The 23102-nt window shown below is 38.2% G+C and overlaps 1 protein-coding gene across 3 annotated transcripts in view; it reads right to left on the minus strand.

Moving 5' to 3' along the window:
• Nucleotides 1–1156: 1156 nt before the first annotated feature.
• GRM5 (glutamate metabotropic receptor 5) overlaps nucleotides 1157–23102 on the minus strand; it is a gene marked incomplete at both ends in the record, with an annotated part of 228678 nt that continues 206732 nt past the window's right edge. The window contains 3 exons of one of the 3 annotated variants that reach the window (XM_079545732.1): nucleotides 1157–1979; nucleotides 8258–8419; nucleotides 9960–10055. In XM_079545732.1, the coding sequence (XP_079401858.1) occupies nucleotides 1157–1979; nucleotides 8258–8419; nucleotides 9960–10055 (1081 nt within the window). The remainder of the gene's footprint in view (nucleotides 1980–8257; nucleotides 8420–9959; nucleotides 10056–23102) is intronic. The other 2 variants (XM_079545734.1, XM_079545733.1) reach the window with 2 other exon arrangements.

The following is a 23102-nucleotide window of genomic DNA, read 5'->3' on the forward strand; positions in this document are numbered from 1 at the left end:
ATTTTTACAGTTTTTTTCTCTACATATAAATTATGATTATGACAACCTTTCCATTGACAGTTAGCATTCATCATAATACAGATTGATCACTTAGAATACTGTCATTCAAAAACATGGAGAAAATCCTTACAGTGTTTACCTGTTCCTTGCGAGCAAAGACTAAGGGAGCCCGAATAAGTGTTATAACTGGCAATGTTAGCATAAGAACATCCATAAAAATGTGTTAATTTCAGTAGGGAATGCAGCTATGATATAGCTTGGTAGTGCTGCTAGAAAGAGAATATTCACCTCAACAACTTGCCCTGATAAGGGAATTACAAAACAGTACTCCAGAAAATATTTTTTTGCTACTTCATTATTAGTTGGCATCATGGTGAAATAGTCAGGAAATCTTCCTTGGGTTTTGTTGCTGTGAAGGTGAATCCAATGTTAACAAATTGATTTTTTTTATATACTGGTAGAAGAGAATTTCATAAACAAATGTGTAGGTTGAGAAGTCACTTGTAAAGCCCTCCGTATCGCAGTCACTCACTGCAAAGCCTCAGCTTAGTGTTATCCATGTGTAACGTATCACAGACACAATACTCTTCAGCAAAATGTTTGATAGTTATTGAACATAGATTGCTGCTTTTTGAGATCTTCATAGAAAAAAAAAGAAAACTTGATAGGTTGGTCCTAGATTTGAGTCTCTTAGAAAATGTACATTCAACGTTTGGTCTTCTATTCTTGATAAAAGATCAAGGTTCACTTCTGGGTAAGGAATCAGAGTAAACAAACAAACCACTGTACAGTTGTTTACAATCTTGTTCCCCCCCCATTCACATATTGTACACACAGTTTGTTGTAATACTAAAGCAAAGCACTTGGTATGTAACTGATTTAACAGACTCCTTATAAGCCCTCAAAAATAGATTCAGTGTTTTTGAAAAGCCCATGTTTTTTTAAGGCCACGATAATCTGCCAAGAGTCATTTTAGAACATCATCATTAATCTGATGTTTCCACTGATCAAGCAACTCCACTTCTTCCTCTGTTTCTCACAAGATGACCCAATGCCTCTCACTCTATCTGCGTAAACACTGGAGATCTTGAAGTCTTGGCTGTCCCCCCACTACTTGCTCGTAGTCGTTGAGATCCAAAGTTGTCTTGAACTACATTCACAGCGAAGAAGAACTTTGAGTGTAATCTCTGATGAGGAGTGTGTCGTACTTTGGGGAAGATGGGATACAGAGAGCTGATTCGGAAACCGGAGAGCTGGGAGATGCACTTCCAGAGTCGATGGAGTCTCTAAAAGGAGAAGGAGGAGTTAAAGCTACCAGCTCCTCAAGGTCTTGCTTTGCTGATGGGGTCTCTGCAGTGCCTTCTTTGACGCTGCCATTTGATTGTTTCCTAGCTGACTGGGAAGCGCCATTGACTTCAATGGAAGGAAGTGGCTGGATTTCTGCAAACGTGGTCATTGTTGTGGGGAGCTGGATTTCTCGTGGGATCAGGTATGAAGAGCAGAGAGGAGTGGCCACCATTGTCCCTGGAGTGGCTGTTGAAAGCATCATAGAGTTCAGCTCGCTGATGTTGGCTGTAAAACGAGTAACCACGCTACTGATCTGCTCCATGAGGGAGCCTTGCGAGGAGCTACTTCGCTGTGGAGGCTCGGACTGGAAGGTAGGGGCATCATCTTCTGTTCGGCTAACGGAGGCAGTTCTGTGGCTCACGGTGCTGATAGGCGAGGGAGTCTGCGGTCGGTACTGAGCTGGGTATTGCTCTTCTGCTTCTGAAACGTCGTAAAGCGTTTTGGCACTGGTCTCAGGAAATGTAGCGCTGCTACTATGTCGGCTACTATCTGTGCTTTTAGAAAAAGGCTTGATCACTGCAGTTTGATTGGGGTTTTCTTTTTTATTGATGTGGATTGACAACCGCTGCCAAAGGTGCGCCCCTCTGCTGCTTTTCTCGTTCTGGGCCCAGGAAACTGATTTCCCATTAGAGCTGTAAATGGAAATGAGGTAAGATGGTAACTTGTATCAAAGTTAAAAACATAATCACTGAACCTATACCATGGATATGTGTCATCTTAGATCTTATATTCATTATATAGCAGAGTGTAATTTAGTCATCATATATCTATATCTAACCTATACCTATGTATGTCTGGCCATGCAGTGTATCTACATCCAAGATTTATACCTAGAATTCTAAGTAAACAAGCAGAGTGGATGCACTGATTGCACAGGCCACTTGTGCATCAAACTGTGATAGCTGATGGCCACTGCTGTCTCCTCTGTTGCTGCACTTGGGGCATAGGCGGTATCTGACCCAGGGGGCATAGGTGGTGTAGGGGAGTGAGCAACTTGATGGTTTCCCTTCTGTTGGATTGGTGACATCAGGGGGACTATGGGACTGAGGAATGAGTGGAAGAGTGAGGAAGAAGTAAATGCTTGAAGAGAATAGGTGTGAGACCTGGACTTGGAGACAGCAATAAGCATTTTGGTCCATGCTCCTCTAAATTAATCCTCTTAGTGTCATTTCTCTTCAGATCATCGTGCCTCGCTTTTTGTCAAAGTTGTTTATTTTTCTACTCTTACTGATTAAGGAAAGTTCTCATGGAACAAAGCCAGTTGCAGCATCTATAAAAGTGCAGTATGCAATAGCTCCTTTCTTTTTGTGCGTTCTTTAGGTTGATGAGCTGTTGATTGTACATATATATTAACCTATAGTTCGTGGGATTAAGAAAGACCATTAACAATATTTCTTAGCTGAAGTAGGCAATGACACTGAAATGATGTCTACAAGAAAAACATAACCTCCACATACAGATAAACATGCTTTATATATACAACACAACAGAACTTTAAACACTTTACTTTGATTTCTAAAATATTTGCAACAGCCATTTTAGATTTTTTGGAAATATGAGCACATTGGAGATGTTGATGAAGTGTCACAAATCAATTCGTTTGCTTTTTCAGCCTGAAAGAGAAACACTCATACATGTTAGCCTGCTGTGAAACAGTTTTGCAAGACACACAGTTTATTCAACACAGATGACTTTATATCAGCCTTCATGTGGATGCTTGCCACATTCTATCAGTTTAATAGTTCTTCCAGGCATCTAAAAAAGATGTGTGCTGATAGTAAACAAAATCTTTTTGTTTTACACTGCATGGAATTACAATGGATCATGTAACACAACACACTCTTTTCCCTTCAAAAGTAGCATGACAAAGTCCAGCAGATGAAGACAATGTAAACCAGAGATATTTTAAGACAGGCTAGACTGAGAGATGAGCTACCCCCAAAATGCCAGACAGAAAACAGCTGATTGTTTATTGAGACACCCCTTTTGCTGTGCCTCAATTAGAGCGAGGGGGAAAAGCAAAATCTATCCTGTAGCACTGAGCACTTCAACTCTTTGCATCCCTGTAGATGTGATTCTGAGCTGAATGGCAGCTGGGACTTATGTCTTTCAGAGGAAAGCTGATGCCTCTGAGGACTGTGTGCTTCTCTTATTAGCAGGTACTCTGTAAGTGCCAAGAGCCATTTGAGAGCCACAGCTCCTTGGCTATGCTTAGAGCTGAGCTTCCTTTGGGAAATGAGGTCTTGCCTCTTTTTCTGGCATGATGATGGTGGAACTTCCCTTCACATCCTGCAGAGAGTGAGCTGGACCAGGAGGCTGGGACATCTGGCCCTCTTACCTTGACCTAGCAGAAGAGAGCCTAGTTCTGATCCTGGGTGTTCTGCTTGGTGGGGCCTCTTCTCCTGCTGAGCTCAGATCTCAGAGCTCAGAGGGGTTTGTGACAGACCTGTCTGCCATAGGGACAAAGTAAATTCTATTAACATGCAGAAGGTGGTGACAGAAACACTTGCTCAGAGAAAGTTGCACTTGGCTTTGCACCACTTCCCACAAGCAGAATATTCTAGCTCTCCTCCGAAGTTCAGAGAGTGGCTCAATAAGGAAGTTCAAACCCTATGGCTCCAGGTGTGCTCATGAGCACTAAAGGCTTGTAAGCATTTTCAGTTACCTGAAAGTCAGATTGTAAGAGGTTGTGAAAGGAACACACTCCTCCCTCCCTTATCTGGAGAAGTGTGGAGGAAGTGTGATATGAGTCTGAGGAGCCTGGGGAAGGGAAAAGGATGACATTAAGGGATACATCCAGCTAACAGTTACATATTCAATAGAAAAGCTGTTACCAATCCCCTTAATCCCAGTTTGATTTTGAGACAATCTTGACTTATGCATACGTTTATTGGCTCTGTGCTGTGCCCAAATGTAATCAAGCTGTGTATGTGGCTCTAAAAGAGAGCCTGGGGCCCTAAAGGAGACCTAAAGGTTGTTTGATGTAAATTTTGGACAAAAGCCTGAAAGATTTGACCACTGTTCATTGCAAATTCCTTGATATTAAAAAAAAAAAAAAAAAAAAAAGGAAACCTAAATAGAGAGCAAGCAGCAATTTATCCATAAAAATTGAAACATTGAACCCAGTGGTTAAAATTCCATCAGTTTGCCCAAAAATAATTGGAATTATAAATGTATCATCCCATTCATCATGCTAAACTATTTATTACACATCAGCACCCAAGTAAGGCATGTGATCATTTATCAGCTGTGTGAAAGGAGCATCATTTGTCTTCATATAATGGCTGGGTTAGAGGTAAATTTCAGGGGCAGTACTTTGAGATCCTGCTTTAGCTGCATGCTGTTACTCTCTCAACTGAAAACCACTGCAATGCACACGAATTAAAAACAGAGGTATAAAGGTACATTAGGGACATAGACTTTGATGCCTGCTAATGGAATATCACAACAAAGTGTTTACATTTATTATGACCAGCTGTTCCATGTCCCTTTGAGAGATGGGAAATTATATATCAGTAAATATTTAGAGGTTTCTTGTAAACAGATTTTATCTCCCTCAGCTGAAAACAGCAGAATTACACTCATGCTCACAAAAGAATTCCACTGCTAAGTCTGGCTGAATACAGGACGTATTTCTCTGCTCTGTCCTTCCTGTTGGCACAACCCTGGAGCAGAGCAGAGGTCAAGTCAAATCTGGGGATAAGCAAACTCCAATTGGTGATACAATTTCCAAACCAAAACGTTGGCAATATATATATATATAGTAATATCTTTTGTGTGGTGTATTTTTTCATTGCCTTCACGATGGGTTAATTAGGCTGTTTTATGTAAAAGAGGGATTTCCTCAGAACTAGACATAGTCATTATTTTTCCTGTCTCTTGACTAAAAGCTGCTTTGATTTTGGTAGCTAAGCTCTTTTTTCCAGCTTGCCAGACCTACCACAGTATAGCACGTAGAAGAAAGTGGTATAAATGAGAGCTTTCAAATATTCCGAATATTTCCTCTGTAGTTGTACACTGCTGACAGAATAACAATTAGTACTCTTTCTCATTTCCTCCCTTCCTTTCATAGTCATTTATGTTTTAGGGCTCTGTTGTGTATTCATAAGGGATATTAACTGCTTCTTATCCCCTGAGGTGATAAGAAAAATGTTCCTCTCTTATATATTTGTTTATTTTCTTTTCTTCTTCTTATTTTCCTATCCATCTGGAATAGATTGTTTTTTTCCTTTGTTTTTAAATTTTGTTTCAGATTTATTGCCCTGCAATGTGATTGTGAGACTGTGCACAGCTCTGCTACCAGGGTTTCTTTAGCCAGCTGCCATTACAGCAACTGCATTTTTTAACCCCTGCAAAATGCAGAAGAAAGGGATCGTAGAATCACAGAATGGCCTGGGTTGAAAAGAACCACAATGACCATCTAGTTTCAACCCCCGCTATGTGCAGGGTCGCCAACCATCAGACCAGGCTGCGCAGAGCCACGTCCAGCCTGGCCTTGAATGCCTTCAGGGATGGGAATCAGAAGGAGGAACTGACAGTCACAGCAGCTGAAAAACCTGATATTCTAATAAGTCTGCCATTCTTATTAATTACATGAAGCTGTTAAGATTAATTCTGATGAAGAGTTCCCAGTAACTGGCATTTGGATAACTACTGAAACAGTATGTAGTTTGAAAATAAGTCACTTATTCTCTTTTAAATAAGTTTAAATGAAATAGCCAAATCAGTTATGGAATTTAGTATGGTCTGAGTGAGCTTAGAAAGCATATCTACAGATTTTCCATCAGTGGAAACTAGAATACAAAGGGGGTCAACAGAGTTTAAAACAAAAATATAAGGGAAAATTTATTCTCTGTTGTATAAGAAATGTTAGTATCTGATTCCAGATTTGAATAGGTGCAGCTAGTCAAAAGATACTGGTCAAAAACTCTGTGGAGACCTGTATGACCAGAATGGAACCTATGCTGACATGAATATGATAAATAATTAGTTAAAATTATTTTCCTTGTAAGTCCAAAGGTGAAAGTTCATGTTTCAGAACATTCATTGGTCTAATTTTTTGAGCTAAATTTGCTAGCAAAGTTGTGCTTAGATATTTCAATGGCTTAAGTAAAGTGTTGCATTCCAACTTGAAGCAATGTCTTTTTTTTTATGAAACTGAGGTAGAAAAGGTATAACTTCAACATGGTGCAGAGCAAGATGGTTTATTAAGGACTACATTATTCTATGCCTTTACTGCAGAAGCATCTGGCAGAGATAAGGAGGATAAACTACTGTACTTAGTCCGTGCAGCTTTCTGGCAAGGAGAAGTCTTGTTATTGGAAATAAATACTTGCAGTAAGAAGAAGCCATAGTCCTTCTCGAGTTCTCTGATGAAACCTTATTAAGGACTCAATGATACAATTACTCTGTCTAAGAAGGATTTACTGAAATCTTAGAATGGTTTGGATGGGAAGGGATCTTAAAGCCCCTGCCATAGGCTGATTGCTGCCCACCAGATCAGGCTGCCCGGGGCCCATCCAACCTGTCCTTGAGCCAGAGTGGTTTTAGTTGGAAGGACCTTTAAAGGGCATCTAGTCCAACTCCCAAAGAAAGGAGGATAAATGGCTGAAACTGAGAGCAGAAATGTAAGGTAGATAAACTAGTTCTGTTCTAACACAATAGCGATATATAGTGTTTCCTTTCTTATTATAAATAGCTTTAGAGGAAATCTCTACGTGCCTATACAATTGTTTCCCTGGGTGTAAGACGGTTTTGCCATGCAGAAATATTACTTGGATCATTTAGCTTAAGTTATTCCCATACTATTTGTTCTCTGGAGATAAATAACAGTAAAACACAAAGGAGGAATGATTCAGGGTAAAAACTCATTTTGTCCTGATCTGAGTTCCATAAGTAAACATCTTTTGCAATTACATTGCAAACAAAAGCAATTGCTTTTCTATTAACAACAGCAAGGGCATTTACTAATATTACTCCCTGGAGTGTAATCAGTCATCACCTCCTTACCCTATGGAAATCACAGCTGGCATTTGCAAGAATGACTTTAATCTATGAGGATGAAAGGGACTGCTGACAGACAGAAACTTTGCCAACAACCTCCTAGCATGGCCACCAGTGACACCAACACTGAGAGCTTTCAGCAGTGCCTGGATAGAATGGGGGAAATTGAAGTGTTGGTATCTGAAGGAAATACTTCTGGGATTCTGTGACAATCTCCTAAAACTGAAGTGGGAAAAAACAGTGATGTAGGATGCAGTAACTTCTCTTAATCAGAAACTGCTTTTCAAAGCATCACACTGGGTACCCATTAATTGTGTTTTGTTACTTTTCATCTTAAATTCCTAGTATTTGTAAGACATCTATATAGGGATCATTAGACCGCAACGTGAAAAATATCCACACTAAGGTTGGAACATCAAAATAATATTACACTGGGGATTGAGCACATGAGCTGAAAAATCCTATCCAGTTGAAGCTGTACAGCCCTCTTTAGGCTAAAAGGATGTAACTGGGATTCGCTCAGTGTCATGGGACTTCTTTATTAGCTTTACAGTACAAGGGAGAAAAGATGACACAATCTTTTCATTTTCCATATCACGGAATGGGTTGGGTCAGAAGGGAATTCAAATAGGTGGTCAGGTGGCTGAATCTGTCTTTTCCCATCAGCACTTCATCACAGTGACGCCCAGCACTGGCCTGGTACTTACAGACACAGACAGAAAAATGGCACCTACTTCCCTTCCTGCAGCATCTCTGCTCCCTGGGAAGCTCCCAGGCTATGCAGTGACAAATCTGCTTAGCTCACAAAATAGGACAGGACCACTGGCCAGGACACTGTGGCTGGAGACAACAAGACACAGCCATCAAATGCAATTGCACTCTCTGTGAAGCAGCTGGTGTTCTTAACTGTTTGAGTAGGTCTTGCAGCTGACAGTCTTGCTGTGGCACTATTAGACTGACACAGTTTCCAGTCTTTTTGCCTGTTAGGGCATCCTCTTTAACAGGAACCTCTTTCTCATCTCTACTTGACTCAGATCGATTACATTCTGGAATGCAAACAGATTCTTCACTGTGAAGATACAAAATATGAAAAAGAAGTTTTTCAAGTGTATATATATGGCTGGGCAAACAGAGCTGAATACTGTACAACGACATACAGCTGTTTGACATTTACATGTACGTTTCTGCTCTTCATAATTCTCTTATATAGCAACTCCAGATAGCTTGAAAAGGAAGAATAATTATCACCAAATGCAATGGAATGTAGGAAAAAGATAAAAATTTGGACATCACACAGACAAGAAACAGAATCCTGGCTGACAAAGAAGTAACAGGTGTGTATAGATTTGGTGCACCACTCAGCAGCAAGCATTCCTGATGTTACCTAAGTGGCAGAGTCCCCCAGGTGTGTGCTCAGCAGCATTATAGCTGAGAGCCTTGTGTAGATGAGTGGATTTCAGTACCCAAAGGGGACATAACACGGTGCGAGTATTTCACTGAACATCCTCCTGCAGTGATAAAATCCACCTGTGATGCAACACTCGGGGAAAGTAAAGGTGTAATTTGGTCTTGTTGTGCTCTATGGCTGCATTTACAAAAACCTTACAGGGGATGATAAGGATCTTTTAATAAATAGTAAAGTAAATGTTTCTAACTTGCTGTAGAGTGCAACACAGTCGTAAAATGCTTTTTAAGAGTAATTATACCCTTAGATTTTTAATCAAATGTGGTACATAGGATTTTCTGTCCTATGGGAGAATCCAGCATTTGGAAATCTGATTGGATTCAAAATGAGATGAACAATTCAAATATTCAAACATTTCACAGAATTAAAGTGAACCGTTTGAAATATTTCATTGCAAAAACCTAAAAAAGTGTCCTTATTAAGACAGTTAATCCCAGGAACAGTTAAAAATATAGTTCATAATACTAATTAAAATCATAACATTGATACATAATGTTGTGCATTATATAATGTCTGAAACAAAAAGAAATATCTAAATTAGATGCAATGGAGAAAGTTCTAAAAGATGTTCTGAGCTCTATTTAAAATGATTTTGAAACCTTTCCTTAAAACCACTGTGAAACTTAACACTTTCCTACAAGACATTTTAACTGAGAAGAACCAACGTTTTCATATTAGAATGCTTTCATTTATTTATTTTTTTTTTCTATTTTTATGCAGTCTTTTGATTAGACACAAAACGCAGCCTGTATTCCCAAGGAGCTATGGAGCTTCTCACTCAGTGTTTAAGCGCTGTCTCTCTTTCCCTGCCCTACTGGGTTAATGTCAGGTGTAAAGTTTCTCCTTCCCAAAGCACCATATTATGACAACATCACACAGGACATGTGGTTTGCATCACTCAAATGAACACAGTGCAGGTTTTCTGGTGTTTTTTTTTTTTTTTTTTTTTTTTTTTTCCAGTTAGATGAAACACAGAAATCAGCAGTGGCCATGTGTTTTATTTTAGAGATGTATATTTTTTCTAGACATACTATATGGGATGCACAGGAATTACAGAGAGGATCTGGGCTGGCACTGTCCCAGGGCTGCTCCCCTTGTTCACAAACATATCACACTGACCTAAGGCCACTTGCTGTTAGCTTACCTGGTCATTGTAGCTCTCCCACCATTCCCCATACTCCCTTTTGGGGTGAAACACTCTATTTCCGACTTGTGCGGGGCCAGTCTCCTGCCTTTGTACCTAATAAATCACGACAACAACAGGAGCAAACAGAAAGAAGTGATTGTGTGCTCAGCTTTCTCTGACAGCTGCTGTGCAAAGGGCCATGCACATGAAGGTTACTGTGGCAGCGGTGGGGTACAGTGCAAAGCAGCTGTGGGAGCAGTGGAGTAGTGGCGTAAAACCGCAGGACTATGCTCAAGCAAACAGTGCTATGCAGGAGAGGTGCTCACCATTTATTCATATATATACATGTAGGTTGAGCTAAAAAATTCTATAGAATAACACAGTAGCACTTTAACACTTTAGCGATTTGGGAAGACCAAAATGTGAAGGCCAAACAGTTTAAGCCAAACAACACTATAATTAAGGAGCAGTGAGAAACCAACTGGTGGCCATCTTCTCAATCCTAACTTCATCTCTTTCTCTGACACTCCACATCTGTAATACTTGACTTGTTCCTCAGCTTGACAAAGCAAGCACCACCATTGTTGACCACTTGGGTAAAATCTGGTTGGGTTCACTGTTCATGTATTGAAAGGGCCTTTTTCTTTCCATTCGCAATAAAAATGACTTGCAGGGGTGTAGACATGAAGTCAAGTGGAAGCAATCCCAATGCTAGAGCCCAGTGCAGTACTGTGAGCGTCTTAAATACCATACCTGGAAATTGGATAAAAAATTACTTGGATAAACAGTTTATTCCTTGAGGATTTAACTAATCCCCTGACAGGATACTAGGATAAGACTTGGTCAGCTCTGAACACCTACATGGGATGTGAGCTTTGCAGAGATCTTATACTGGCTCTCTTCCCAGTGATGACTTATGCCCTAATTGTGCAAATTCCTGTGCTGTGTGTTGAAATATCTATTCAAATGCTTGAATAAAATTTGTGCAAAATGCGTGCAGCAGATCATTTCTCAAATGCTTGCTTGTGATATTCCGTTCCTGTCTACTCTAAGTTACATCGCTGGTATCTAAGAAAATTCTGAAGGAGAAGTCTGTTAATTTTAACACTGCATGACAGACTAAATGGATTGTTTATTGCTTGTCCTTTAACCTGAACTAGAGAGAAAAATATATCTCTAAGACAACAATTCTGTAAAAGAGAAATAATTTGAGTGAACACAAAGGTGGATGCAGTTATAGTAGATCTTCAGAGGTAGTGCAGATTGTATAAATAACTGAGGAAGAAGCTTAGTGAACCTGAGAGTGAATTGGAGACAGTAAAATGAGATGTGCTCAGTGCAGAGGAGTCTTTTCATTTACAAATTATAGCCTTACTGAAAGAAGAAACAACTGGAGCTTTGCAGACTGGCTACCAAAGGTTTTAAGTCAATCCACAGGGCAGTATATGCCATGTTCCCAAACAGGCATGAAGCTCACGCAGGACAAATGTGTATTAAATGAAAGTTGATTCCTAGGGCAGAGGAAAAAGCAGAAGGGCTTACAGAGTAGATAAATTCTCTGAAAAATACAAAAGAAATCAAACTGGATCATACAAATTTATTTGGGGTAGCAAGAGAAAAGGAGAAAAGAAAGAAGAATGTGTGGAAATTTCACAGAAAAGGAGATAAAGTTGGTATGGAGGTGTTAGATGTCAAAGAATGTAGAGTTTAGAGAGAAAACAGTTACTTTTAGACCTGATAACCAGAAGAGGCACTTTGTACCCAAGAAACAGAAGAAGAAAAAGTCTAAGAGAAGGAATTTGGAGATCCTAAATGCTCACAATAAGTTGAATTCCAAAAAGTAGCCATCAGAAGAAAAGAAAGAGGTGAAGTTTCCTTGGCAACTTTGTTCTGAAGAACCTTTGGTTAGGATGCTTGTGACACAGATAAAGAAAATGCTCCATTCCCTAGCCATCACTATATATTTCATTGCCCTGCAAGTCAGCAGAACAGATCTCAGAGAGATTGCTATGAATCTCTCAAGTTTTGCCATCCACTCAAGAGCAAAAGAACCATCAGAAAAAGCACGCTACTCTTAGACTGCCCTAGTAGTAACTACTCCATGGCCATTCATTCAGTGCTAAACATCCACGTAATTATGACAAAAGTAACAAGCTTTAATAAACCCTCCAACTGTGGAACATGCATTTAACTTGTGAAGGGTTCTTAGTGTAATCAGACTGGAAAGGCGAGGGGTTCAGCATAAAAAAAGGTTTTCAAGATTCAGAATATGTAAAGGTTATGATTTACCTCAGAATGTCTTGTATTTCAAAAAAGTCAAGATACTTTTCCCTCTTTGCTGTTAAAACAGAGGATAGCTATAAATTATTTAATATGCAAAGAAAATATTAAAAACAAGCTAAAAACAACAACAACAAAAACCAACCAACCCTTAAACTTTTATTTTCATTTACCATTAAAAAAAGTTAAGATTATAATAATTTTGCATTTCACCTGAAGAATGGAGGAGACATAAACAGATTTCTTTCCTTAGAATCAGTTCTGTGACTGTGTACTGGTTGAAAAAAAGAGAGAAAACTATGCATCAGGACACAGTGTGACTAAAGAGCAAATGTAATGTAAGAGCCAGTGTAATGAAATTCTGTTGAAGGCTTTGAAAAGTTCTGAGTTTATTTTTCAGACTTTGTTTTTGTATTCATTTATTATTTTAGCATCTGTGGGTAAGGATCTGCAGGCTGTTTCATTCTTGGGCTGGGAGAAATCATGTCTGTGCTGGGATTTCCCTATACTAGCAGAAAACACCAACACGACTGCTTAGATTTCAGGGATTATTACATCTTTTCCTTGCTGCCTCCAACTTCTATGAAAGGACTTTTCATAGACCAAATTAATAGATTCTATTGAGGAATAAGAACAGAATCGCTCTTAATGACACCAATAATAATCCATTACAATACTTTAGACATCAGTTTTACATTTCTTCATTTGTAAATCCTTGCTTTTCATTTCACTTCCACTGAAGTTGTGGGCTCCTCTACAAACAAGTGCTGATACTTTTCAGATATGGAACTTTTTAGAGTATGTCTTCACTGTAGAGCGTGGTGCTGGCATCCTGGTGATTCTGAAGTGACTTTAGGCTGAAACCCAGATGTGGTTACGTCACCTCCACACCTGCTCTCCTCTCATATCCTTTGAAAGGGTCTTGGAAAGGATCATTTCATAAGGTTGTATGTAAGTTAATTAGAGGACGTTGGTGGACCAGACCTGAGAAAAGTGCCATATCTTAAATTTCTGTATAGTTTTGTCAAAGACTTAACCAAATCATTGAAAAAGTAGTCTAGTCTCTGTAAATGTGAGTGGTAGTAAAATATCTACACTACACTGACTGAGAAAGATTACCCAAAAGACAAGCGGTTCCAATAGCAAAAAGTAGGTTTTCAGATAATATGATCTCTGAAAATAAATCCCAGCAATTAGAAACTGGCTTTTACCCTTAGGCATAAGATTTTTTTTCTCTCTCTCCTTTTTTTTTTTTTTTTTTTTTTTTTTTCTGTAAAAACTAAGAAGTTAAACTAAATAAAATATATCTTAGGATATCTTTGGTTTTTGAATGCAATGCCAAGCAAGTTTGTTGTGTAAGACAAGGAGATGTTCAGCACTTCAGTTCAGTACTTCAAATGCAACCTCACACTGATATGCAGAAATTTAATTATTTATTGAGTACCAAATGTTACTTGGTACTCTTCAGATCTGAAAGGAGTAGCTTTGATGAGCAGGCTTTTTCTACTGCAAAGTAGGAGTAGTATCTTCACAAAACTGTGCCTTGGTACCTTGCAGGAGTGGTGAAAATGACATTTCCATGAGAACACTTAACAGGACAGAGGATATTTAGAAAAATCTTACTGTGGGACAAGGGCTAATCCTGCGGACATAAATTCAGCATTGTACTGACTAATTTCTGAGACCCTTGTGAGTTAATAAGATTCTGGTTTTTTTTTTTGTTTGAGATACTGAATGCAATATTAGATATCTGAGATTATTTCCAAATCATGCATTTCCCTGTAAGTTAACAGTAAACAAAACAGGAAACATTTATTAATTCAATCTCAAAGTTCTCATTTTCTCCATTTAGAAATGAAAATAAATAAATCTGTAAAAAGGGAATTTAATGCTGGAGGAGAGAGGAGAGGAGAGGAGAGGAGAGGAGAGGAGAGGAGAGGAGAGGAGAGGAGAGGAGAGGAGAGGAGAGGAGAGGAGAGGAGAGGAGAGGAGAGGAGAGGAGAGGAGAGGAGAGGAGAGGAGAGGAGAGGAGAGGAGAGGAGAGGAGAGGAGAGGAGAGGAGAGGAGAGGAGAGGAGAGGAGAGGAGAGGAGAGGAGAGGAGAGGAGAGGAGAGGAGAGGAGAGGAGAGGAGAGGAGAGGAGAGGAGAGGAGAGGAGAGGAGAGGAGAAGGGATTCAGAAAACTTTACAGTACATGGATGAAATATCATCTCTTTGCTCTCCATTGCTTTTACTCAGTGTGCTTATCTAGGAACTTGTCTTTTCAGTATGCTTATGTTTGGAACTTGTACACTTGTAACACTCAGACTGCTTAGTATTTCAAAGCTGACCACCTTTCCAGGCTGTTATGTCAGATTTTATGTGCAAGTAGTATTTTTCACCAGCACAATTACTTGGTCTTGATATTAAGAAATGATGAATATCTTGCATTTCATAGGAGCAGAATTGGGGCTGACCTTTAGACTAATTAAAGCAATATGTGTATGAAGATTTCTGCATAAATGGATGAAGAATGGACTATGAGGAATATTTAGCATTGTTACTGCAAAGAGTGTTTTGAACTGCAAATATATTGTGTTTTGAAAATCAGTTAGTTATATAAGGCTGGTCATTCTATTTTGATATAGCATTCCATTGCCCTGAATACTTTTAAAGAGGTCTCAGCTAGTTATGGATATTTTTCCATTTATATAATTGTTAAATTATATATCATTAAGTACGGAAATTTAAAATTGTTTCTTTTAAAAAAATCAGCATATAAACATTGCTTGCCTAATAGCAAAATTCCATCAAAAAAATCCTCTTCAAGCCAAATGCATAATTAGTTTCTGCTGTCTATTTTTTTTTAACTATTTTTCTTCTCTTTACAATTTTTTTTTAAACAATTTATTTTAATTAAACAATCATATGTAACTGCAACTGGTGGGTTCAAAGTACCTTTTTGATGGCATGATATGCAAAGCATTATACTGTATCGAGGAAATAAGAGTAGACCCGTAGCACAATATTGCAGGTGTGTTTATCTATGTTACTACATACTACGAAAGGTGCATGATGTTGGACAAAGACTGCTGTAAGATTTTTGCACATTAGCATCTTATTTACATGAAATGTGGTTCTGCGTGGCTTATTCACTATTTTGAATTACTGTTCTTTCTTTTGCAGGTTTATGCAACTACAGATGTCATGGGAAGGTCTCGCTACTTTATTCATCACTTCATTCATTATACTGAATAGGGAAATTACACTTCATTTGCTCTGAAGTGTCGTAAATGTTAGAAACTTCTTTAGGTTTGTAAAATGGATGGATGGGGCTGTGTCTTGACTTGGATTTGATTTCGATGTGACATTTTCCAAATTTGTTGTCTTATAAGAAAGAGGTTTCTCAAACTGTCTCTTTTCTGCTACCTCATTATTGAATTGTGAACTGTGAAATGATTTAATTTTTTGGCAATGTATAATTGTGTTCTAAGTCTTAAACTGCCAGTACTTTGGATAATTACTGCATCAAAACTACAGCAAAGTTAAAGTGTTGTTGATTTTATATATTTTAGCAGACCCCTGGCTATATTATAATTCATACAGGCATTTACATAGGAGTAGGCCAGGTCATGTCTTGTCTAGACTTTGTAAAGAGACTAGATATCTTAGTCTTCTTGTGATAGAATCACAGAATGGCTTGCGTTGGCATGGACCTCAAGGATTATCTAGCTACAACCCCTCCATCGCAGGCAGGGCTGCCAACCTGCACATTTAATACTGGAATTTTCATAATAAATAAAATGCCAGTTCATATCAAAGTATGCTCTGGAAAGAAGCAGAAGTTGGTTTGGTAGAAAAATTTCTGCTCTGACCAGATGGTAGTCTGCAACAGGATTTACATCCTGTTGTGTAAAGACAACAGAACACATGTGTATATGCATACAAAATGGACATAAGGAAATTTGAATGGCTTGTCTGGACACTCTTTAGTGTGATGGGTAAGAGAAATACTGATACAGTGTGCGGTGTCATTTATTTGTCACAACAATTTCAGGAGACAGGTTGGAGGATGAAAATCAAGGTAAGAAAGATAGACACTACTGTTAAAAAATCTACTACCAAACTGCTGGCCCCATCATTACTGTTCCTTCCTTTCCTTTCCTTTTTTTTTTGTTTTTTGTTTTTGTTTTTGTTTTTTTTGTATTACACTAACAAGATTGCATTTTTCCATCTAGAGCATATTTGGGCAAGAGTAGACAGGGAACTGTTTACAATGTAAATTTGTTTGAACAGTTCAGCTATAGGATTTGATTCAAAATGATGGAGACACTGACTTATACAAATAAATCAAAAAATTAAGCTTGAATACATGAGCTCAGTCAACGCAGCCAAACAATTTATATCAATCAATCATTATTTTAATTAAATTTGAGGGGAAAAATTCAAAACAACAACACTAACACTGCACACATTAAAATTCATTGTGATCAGGGCAGTCAAGAATATAAATTCATTGTACAGAGGGAATATTTTAGCAACAATTCATCAAAATCTTTCATACCTAATAACTTTCACTAAGTTACATTAAATATTCTTCAGTCATTTCACAATATTTGAAGTTTAATTAATCACAGCATCAAGCTTGTCTGAAAAAACACCAGGAGCAGTTTATCTGGAGAAAAATGAAGGACTTAAACAATTCAGCAACCTCACAATCCACGTTTTGTAGCATATTAGGTTTAGATAGCTCAGAATGTTTCCTTTGGGAGCTGGTTAGTTAATAAATGTAGACTAATCTGTCAAAAGGATAATGACTTCCCCTGAAGAATCAAAGACTTTTTCCTGCATGCATCAAAATTCTTTTTTAGCAAGGCCATGAAGCAAACAACTTATATCTTGTATCACTTTGCTTACATTTCTGAATAAGAAAAATTCTCTTTGAGGCAGACATTCCGCTCATCTCAATTGCTACCTTCTTTAGTGGCATTATATTGTGTAAGAGATTTACTCCTCCACTTTTTTTCTGCAATTTTATAGTACAAAGTCATCCAAACACCTCTGAGCAATTTGTAGTTCATGGTCCCATTGAAACAACACGTGTAGGAGTTAATTTTTAACAATGAGGGGGTTTTTTTGGTACATGATAATCTCTCAGTGACTTCTTTTGCTTTATGGCAATCTTTACTTCCCTCTTTTTGTAGCACTTTTACTTTTCACCTTTCAGTGGGATTTATGATGCCGAGACGAGCAATGGCTAAATGCTGGTCACTGTTAAAAGTTTAGAGATGGTGCACGCCATATCTGTAATGCAACTTCTTAAGCATGAGTTCTCCTAAATCATACTGTTTACTAATCCCCTGTTTAGATGCACTCCACTCCCCCAAGAGCTAATATAAATAATTAAGTTGTCAAGAAATGATTTGCCTGTTCTATAAAACTTCAAGATTTCAAAAAACGTCATTGCCTCTCTCCACTTTAAAATTTTTGTTTGTTTGTTTTTGTTTGTTTCAGTAAGATAAAATGAGAACTGTAAAAGATTTTTTACTGTAAAGTTAGTATAAAAATTTGATGGATGTTACACTTATAAGACAAAACAGACCCAGGGTGGTCATTGTCTGACATAGATAATCACTGTTCTTTCCAACAGGCTGGAAAATAACTTTCTGTCTTCACTGATCAGTTGTTTTATACAAGCCAGAATGGCTCCACCGGGCTTCAAGAGGAAAGCAATCCATCCTGGCCTAGCTGACAGACTGTTAATACAGCTTGTTATGAGCTGTGGTATACCTGTCATGAATTCAACATCATGAGGTTATCACCTCTGTTATGCTCTAAAGTTCCAGAGTTAACCAGTGCAACCACTTGCACTGCTTGCACTAAGAGGTATCTAGCAATTTGGCTGTGAATATTCCTGAGCATGAACTCATAACCCCTGCCCTGCTGAAGCACAGTAAGTACACAGATTCTCATATGAGTTTGGAGGAAAACTGTGGCATTCTTTCTATCGTTATTCAAAATGTGTAGAAGAAATGGCTCGTGCTGCATATAAATGAAGACAAAATTGGCACTTGTACAGTAAGAAATGTGTCCGCATAGAATATGCAGTGGCAGGAACTCACAATCAGTATCTTTCTCAATGACAGCATATTTAAATGCCAGCCAGCTCCAGCTTTCAGCAAACTCCCCCATCTTTCTTTTACACTGATGTTACAGGCTGGTAGGGCCCCTGGGACAACCCTGTCTTCTTTACAGCATTATTTGCTCCGTGTCAAGTAACCACTTTGTTTCATTTCTCAGAATGCTTACCCTCTTGAGGTATTATCTTGCATATTTATGCCAGAATTCCTTTGCATGGTTGCATACATATATTATAAAATCATTTCATTACAACTTGATGTCCATGACTTCAGTCTATCCATTTATGGGCTGATGGTTGGACTAAATGATCTTAGTGGTCTTTTCCAACCTTAATGATTTTACGAATCTAAGACTTACGGATATGTCCCTCAACCAGTCAGCCTTCTCAGTGTTTTCCTCATTATTAGATGTAACAGTTGGATCTTTCAGATGTTTCTGTAACAGCTAAGATCACTTCTTATGTTAGCTCAAGCCTGAAATTTTTGGTTCTTAATTTTTACTTCTATTTGAGAAATTTCAATTCAGGCTTCGGAAAAAAAAGTCACTTCGAGATTTTGATGCTGAGATAAAATATATTGGTGTACGATATAGTGTTTTAACTGCAATATTTTATAACCATGAATGGTAGCTTCTAGGTTAATTCAAGGACATTTGTCTTATTTTTGGATCAAAATATATCCTGTTTGAATTGTAAAAAAACAGATATAGCAACCGTAAGATGTAAAAAAAAAAAAAAAAAAAAAAAAAAAAGGAGAGAGAGAAGAGGGAAGGAGGAAGAAAACAGTCACTCCTTGCAGAAAACAAAGTGCACAGCATGACTGTAAACACTTTCCAGAATGCTTCATTATGGCACAGTTTGGGACATTCTGATGTAAATACCAATTATAACAACTTGTGGTCTGAGGCTGAACCCAGTCCAGTGGAAAAGTCTGCCTTGCTCATCACTTTTTCCCCATGGGAGACAGGAAACTCATAGGTACAACTGTCAGCTGGCAATTTAAAAAATCCAACAGGTTCTTAATTTCTTTCTTTGGCCCCTCAGTCTCACTGCAAACATAAATAAATGGGGACACATACAAACTACAGCCCTGATTCAGGTTATATATCAGCAAAATGCTCTTCATCAGAGGGTGGTGGGCATGAAACAGACCTCGTCAGAGCAGTGGGCACATCCCCAAGCTGCTGGTGTTCAAGGATTATCTGGACAACGCTCCCAGACATATGGTCCTGTGTGGAGCCAGGAGCTGGACTTGATGATCTTTATGGGTCCCTTCTAACTCAGCGTATTTTATGATTCTATGATAATTTTCAAGCAGAGAGCCGTCCCTCAGGTTCAGAGTGGTGTTTTCTCTTCTTCCAGACGTTCTCACCTCACTGCTTAAACAGATCTGCTCCCTGCATTCAGGTCAAGGCTTGATCTACAGAAGAATATCAGTTTTCCATTGGCTTTCGCTTGTTTTACAGGAGAGAGCAGTTCAGAATTTGATGCTCAAGTGACAAAGAAGCCCCTTAAGGTGGGTTGGAGACCCATGAGAAGAAGCAGCCAAGGGCAGGAAACACTGTCATTCATACCCAGCAGTGGGAGAACTGGAGACCAGGAGCATGGACTGCATGCACTATGAAGACTTTGGAGCAAGCTGAAGAGTAGGGCAAAGAACACTGGTAAGATTTGAAAGAATACTACACAGGCATGGGAGAGACAGAGTGTTTGGGGGTTTTAATTAACAATAAAAGGCAAACTTGCCTTTTTGCAGGTTGAGAGAGATGCATGTGTTTAAAGGGAAGTTACAATGAAAATGAAAATGAAGTGTTCCTGGCTTGAACCATTTAAAGACACATTCCAAAAGAGATAAACACCTACAGTGGTTAAATTATTGTGTGTCATTTAGGAGTAAGGTATTGGAAATGTAAAAGAAGCACTGGAATATCTTCTCTATCCCAGACCAAAACAGACCTTTTAGCGTGCAGCTGTGGCTAGAAATAGCACAGTACCTACTCTCATAGCAGAAATACACCATCTTTATCTTACAGAGTAGTTGAAGAATAAGAAGAGGACAAACAAAGCCCATACTTCAGACATTTCCAAAAGAGTTCTGCTTCATATATAATAACAATCCCTGTGACCTTAAGGTAAAATGGAGTTTTGCTCGAATTATTTATGGGCTTCCTAGTCCCTATGAAATTACCAGGTAAAGCAGCTAGAAGCAGAATGTCCAGATGCCTCTCTACAGAGGTCATGCGGCTTCCACAGAATCATGCAATTACAGAATGGCTTTTGCTGGAATGGAACTCAAAGTTTATCCAGCTCCAACCCCATGCTGTGGGCTAGTTGCCATCCAGCAGCTCAGGCTGCCCAGGGCTCCATCCAACCTGGCATTGAGCACCTCCAGGGATGGGGCATTCAAAACCTATCTGGACTACCTGTTCCAGTACCTTGCCACCCTCTTGGTGGCAAAAAAACATCCCCCTGCCATCATATTTAAACCTCATCTCTAAATTTTAAAACTCTACCCCCTTGTCCAATCATTACCTACCCTTTCACTACAGCTATGTGGTGTTCAGCATTCTTCTTTATGGTGCTGCTTCTATTGATGTCCAGTTTGAAACAATGCCTTACTTTGAAACAATGGTACAATATATTTTGTAGGCTAGAGCTGATTCACAATTGTCTACATGAAATGTTTTTTATTTCATTGGGTGATGAATAGCTTTACTCTGCTCAGTAGTATATTTTGGTGAAAATACATTCCAACACTCAGTCACAGCTTGCCTGAGCTTTTTTTTTTTAATTTTTTTTTTTTTTTTAATTTTATTGAAGAGCACCCCATGCAAAAAGTCATTTAGGACTGTAACAGATGTATTGCTTTACTTAGGCAAAAACAGTATTGCTATCTGTCATCTTGCAGCTGATGTGAAAGCTCTGAATGGAGCCTTGGTATTATCTGTTTGACAATGATTTGATGCAATACTACACTGTTATAAATTAATGTCAAGAACAAAAAGGCTAATGATAGGGGCTCCTCTCTACACTGTTGATTTAAATAACATCTTTCTTTAAAACTCAACAGTGACTCACTCTCTCTTAAATAAAACCCCACTGTGCTATTTAAATAATACCATGTAGCTCTACTGCATATTTCCTTTGATTCTGAGTACTTCAGTGTTTACTTGAAAAACCTATCAAAACAAGATTGTGAACACTGTACTGAATAATACCATGAAACATATTACTTCGTGCAATTTTTAAAAAATATTCTATTTTTTAATGTTCTACTTTCTCATGCTCTACAGTGAGCAGAAGTGAGGCTGAAAGTGGCTTTCTGTTTGTTTTTGTTGTTTTTTTTTTTTGTTGTTGTTCTTGGAGATGATATCAGATACAGGTAAATTCCTGAGCAGCATTTTAAATTTCTTTAGTATATTCTAGGACTCTGTTTCATTTTCTTTCATGCAACTGAAGAGACACTGATTAGAGAATTTCTCATAACTGATGGAATCAGTTTGATGTTGGATTCCCAAACCCTTCAGGCACATACTGGCTAAGCACTGTTAAGTTCATTGGCACCATCACAGTTTAACTGGCTTAGGCATTTTGCTGCAGTTTTAAGTGTTGATGAGTAATGCTGGCAGCATGAAAGCTTTTCTCCTAGTGTCAGATAAAACACTCTAGTTTTTTGTATCTAGATAAATATGCCAGTATATCAGCTTTGTGCTGCTTTCTTCATTCTTACACAAATGCATCTGATTCTCTCAATGCTATTTTCAATGCTACTGAAAAAGAAGTCACTATCAATAATCTATTATGTTTTACTAATACATCTCTACTGCTGGTGTATTCTACACATAGAGAAAAAGAAATGGAAACAGAGTCCTCAAAAAGAAGAAAATACATGTTGTCTTTAAGACACTCCATACTCTTCAGAATAAAAAAAAATATTTTAGAGCAATTTTTTTTTTTTAAACTGAGCCATAACACACAACAAACAAATCTTTCCCAAGTCCCAGATCCATTATCTGTAATTTCTTCTTGCCAGGAAAAATATTGTGAGATGGCAAGTGAGTTCTGAAACCAAAATGAGGGCAGATAAGAATGATCTAAAAGAGGAAGAATGTTATCCTGTTGAGGACACTATGAAGAATGCCTCTTTTACAGCCCAGAAGTGGTTGCAGGTCTCCTAGCTTCAACATCTCAGGTCACACAAACAGACAGAGTTTGTAGAGAGGTACATTTCAGGTAACCATCACATAAGCTGATACAGGATTTATTATTTTGAAACATCATCTTACTCTTCACCTGAAAATGAACTGAAAGATAATGCTATTTACAGATATAAGATACCTGGTAAAAACCCATCAATTTATGTATCAATTAAAAATCACTGAAAGAGAATCACGAGAAATAAACTGGCAGAAACAAATAATCATTTTGACATAACCTGCCCTCTGTTTTTTAGTACTAAAATTCTCCCTTGAATCAAAACTTTGAATCATAGAGAAATTGAACTACAAATTGCCATTGTTCCATGTAAACTTCAGTGTGAATAATGACACATCAAGAAATACTCATATTATCAATCATGAAATCCATATGTTTCAGTGAGGAAGGAAATACGACTGTCACTTCTGGGCGAGGCATGCAGAGCTGAGGAATGATAAGATTTCTTTTCTGCATTCATACAGGCAGAATTCCATGTTTATGCTAATACTTAAATAACCCAAAATCACCCTCATCACCAACATATCAAAAGTGTAAGAGATCAAAAGA

The sequence above is a fragment of the Tetrao urogallus genome, assembly GCF_951394365.1.
Source record: "Tetrao urogallus genome assembly, chromosome: 1".
NCBI lineage: Eukaryota > Metazoa > Chordata > Aves > Galliformes > Phasianidae > Tetrao > Tetrao urogallus.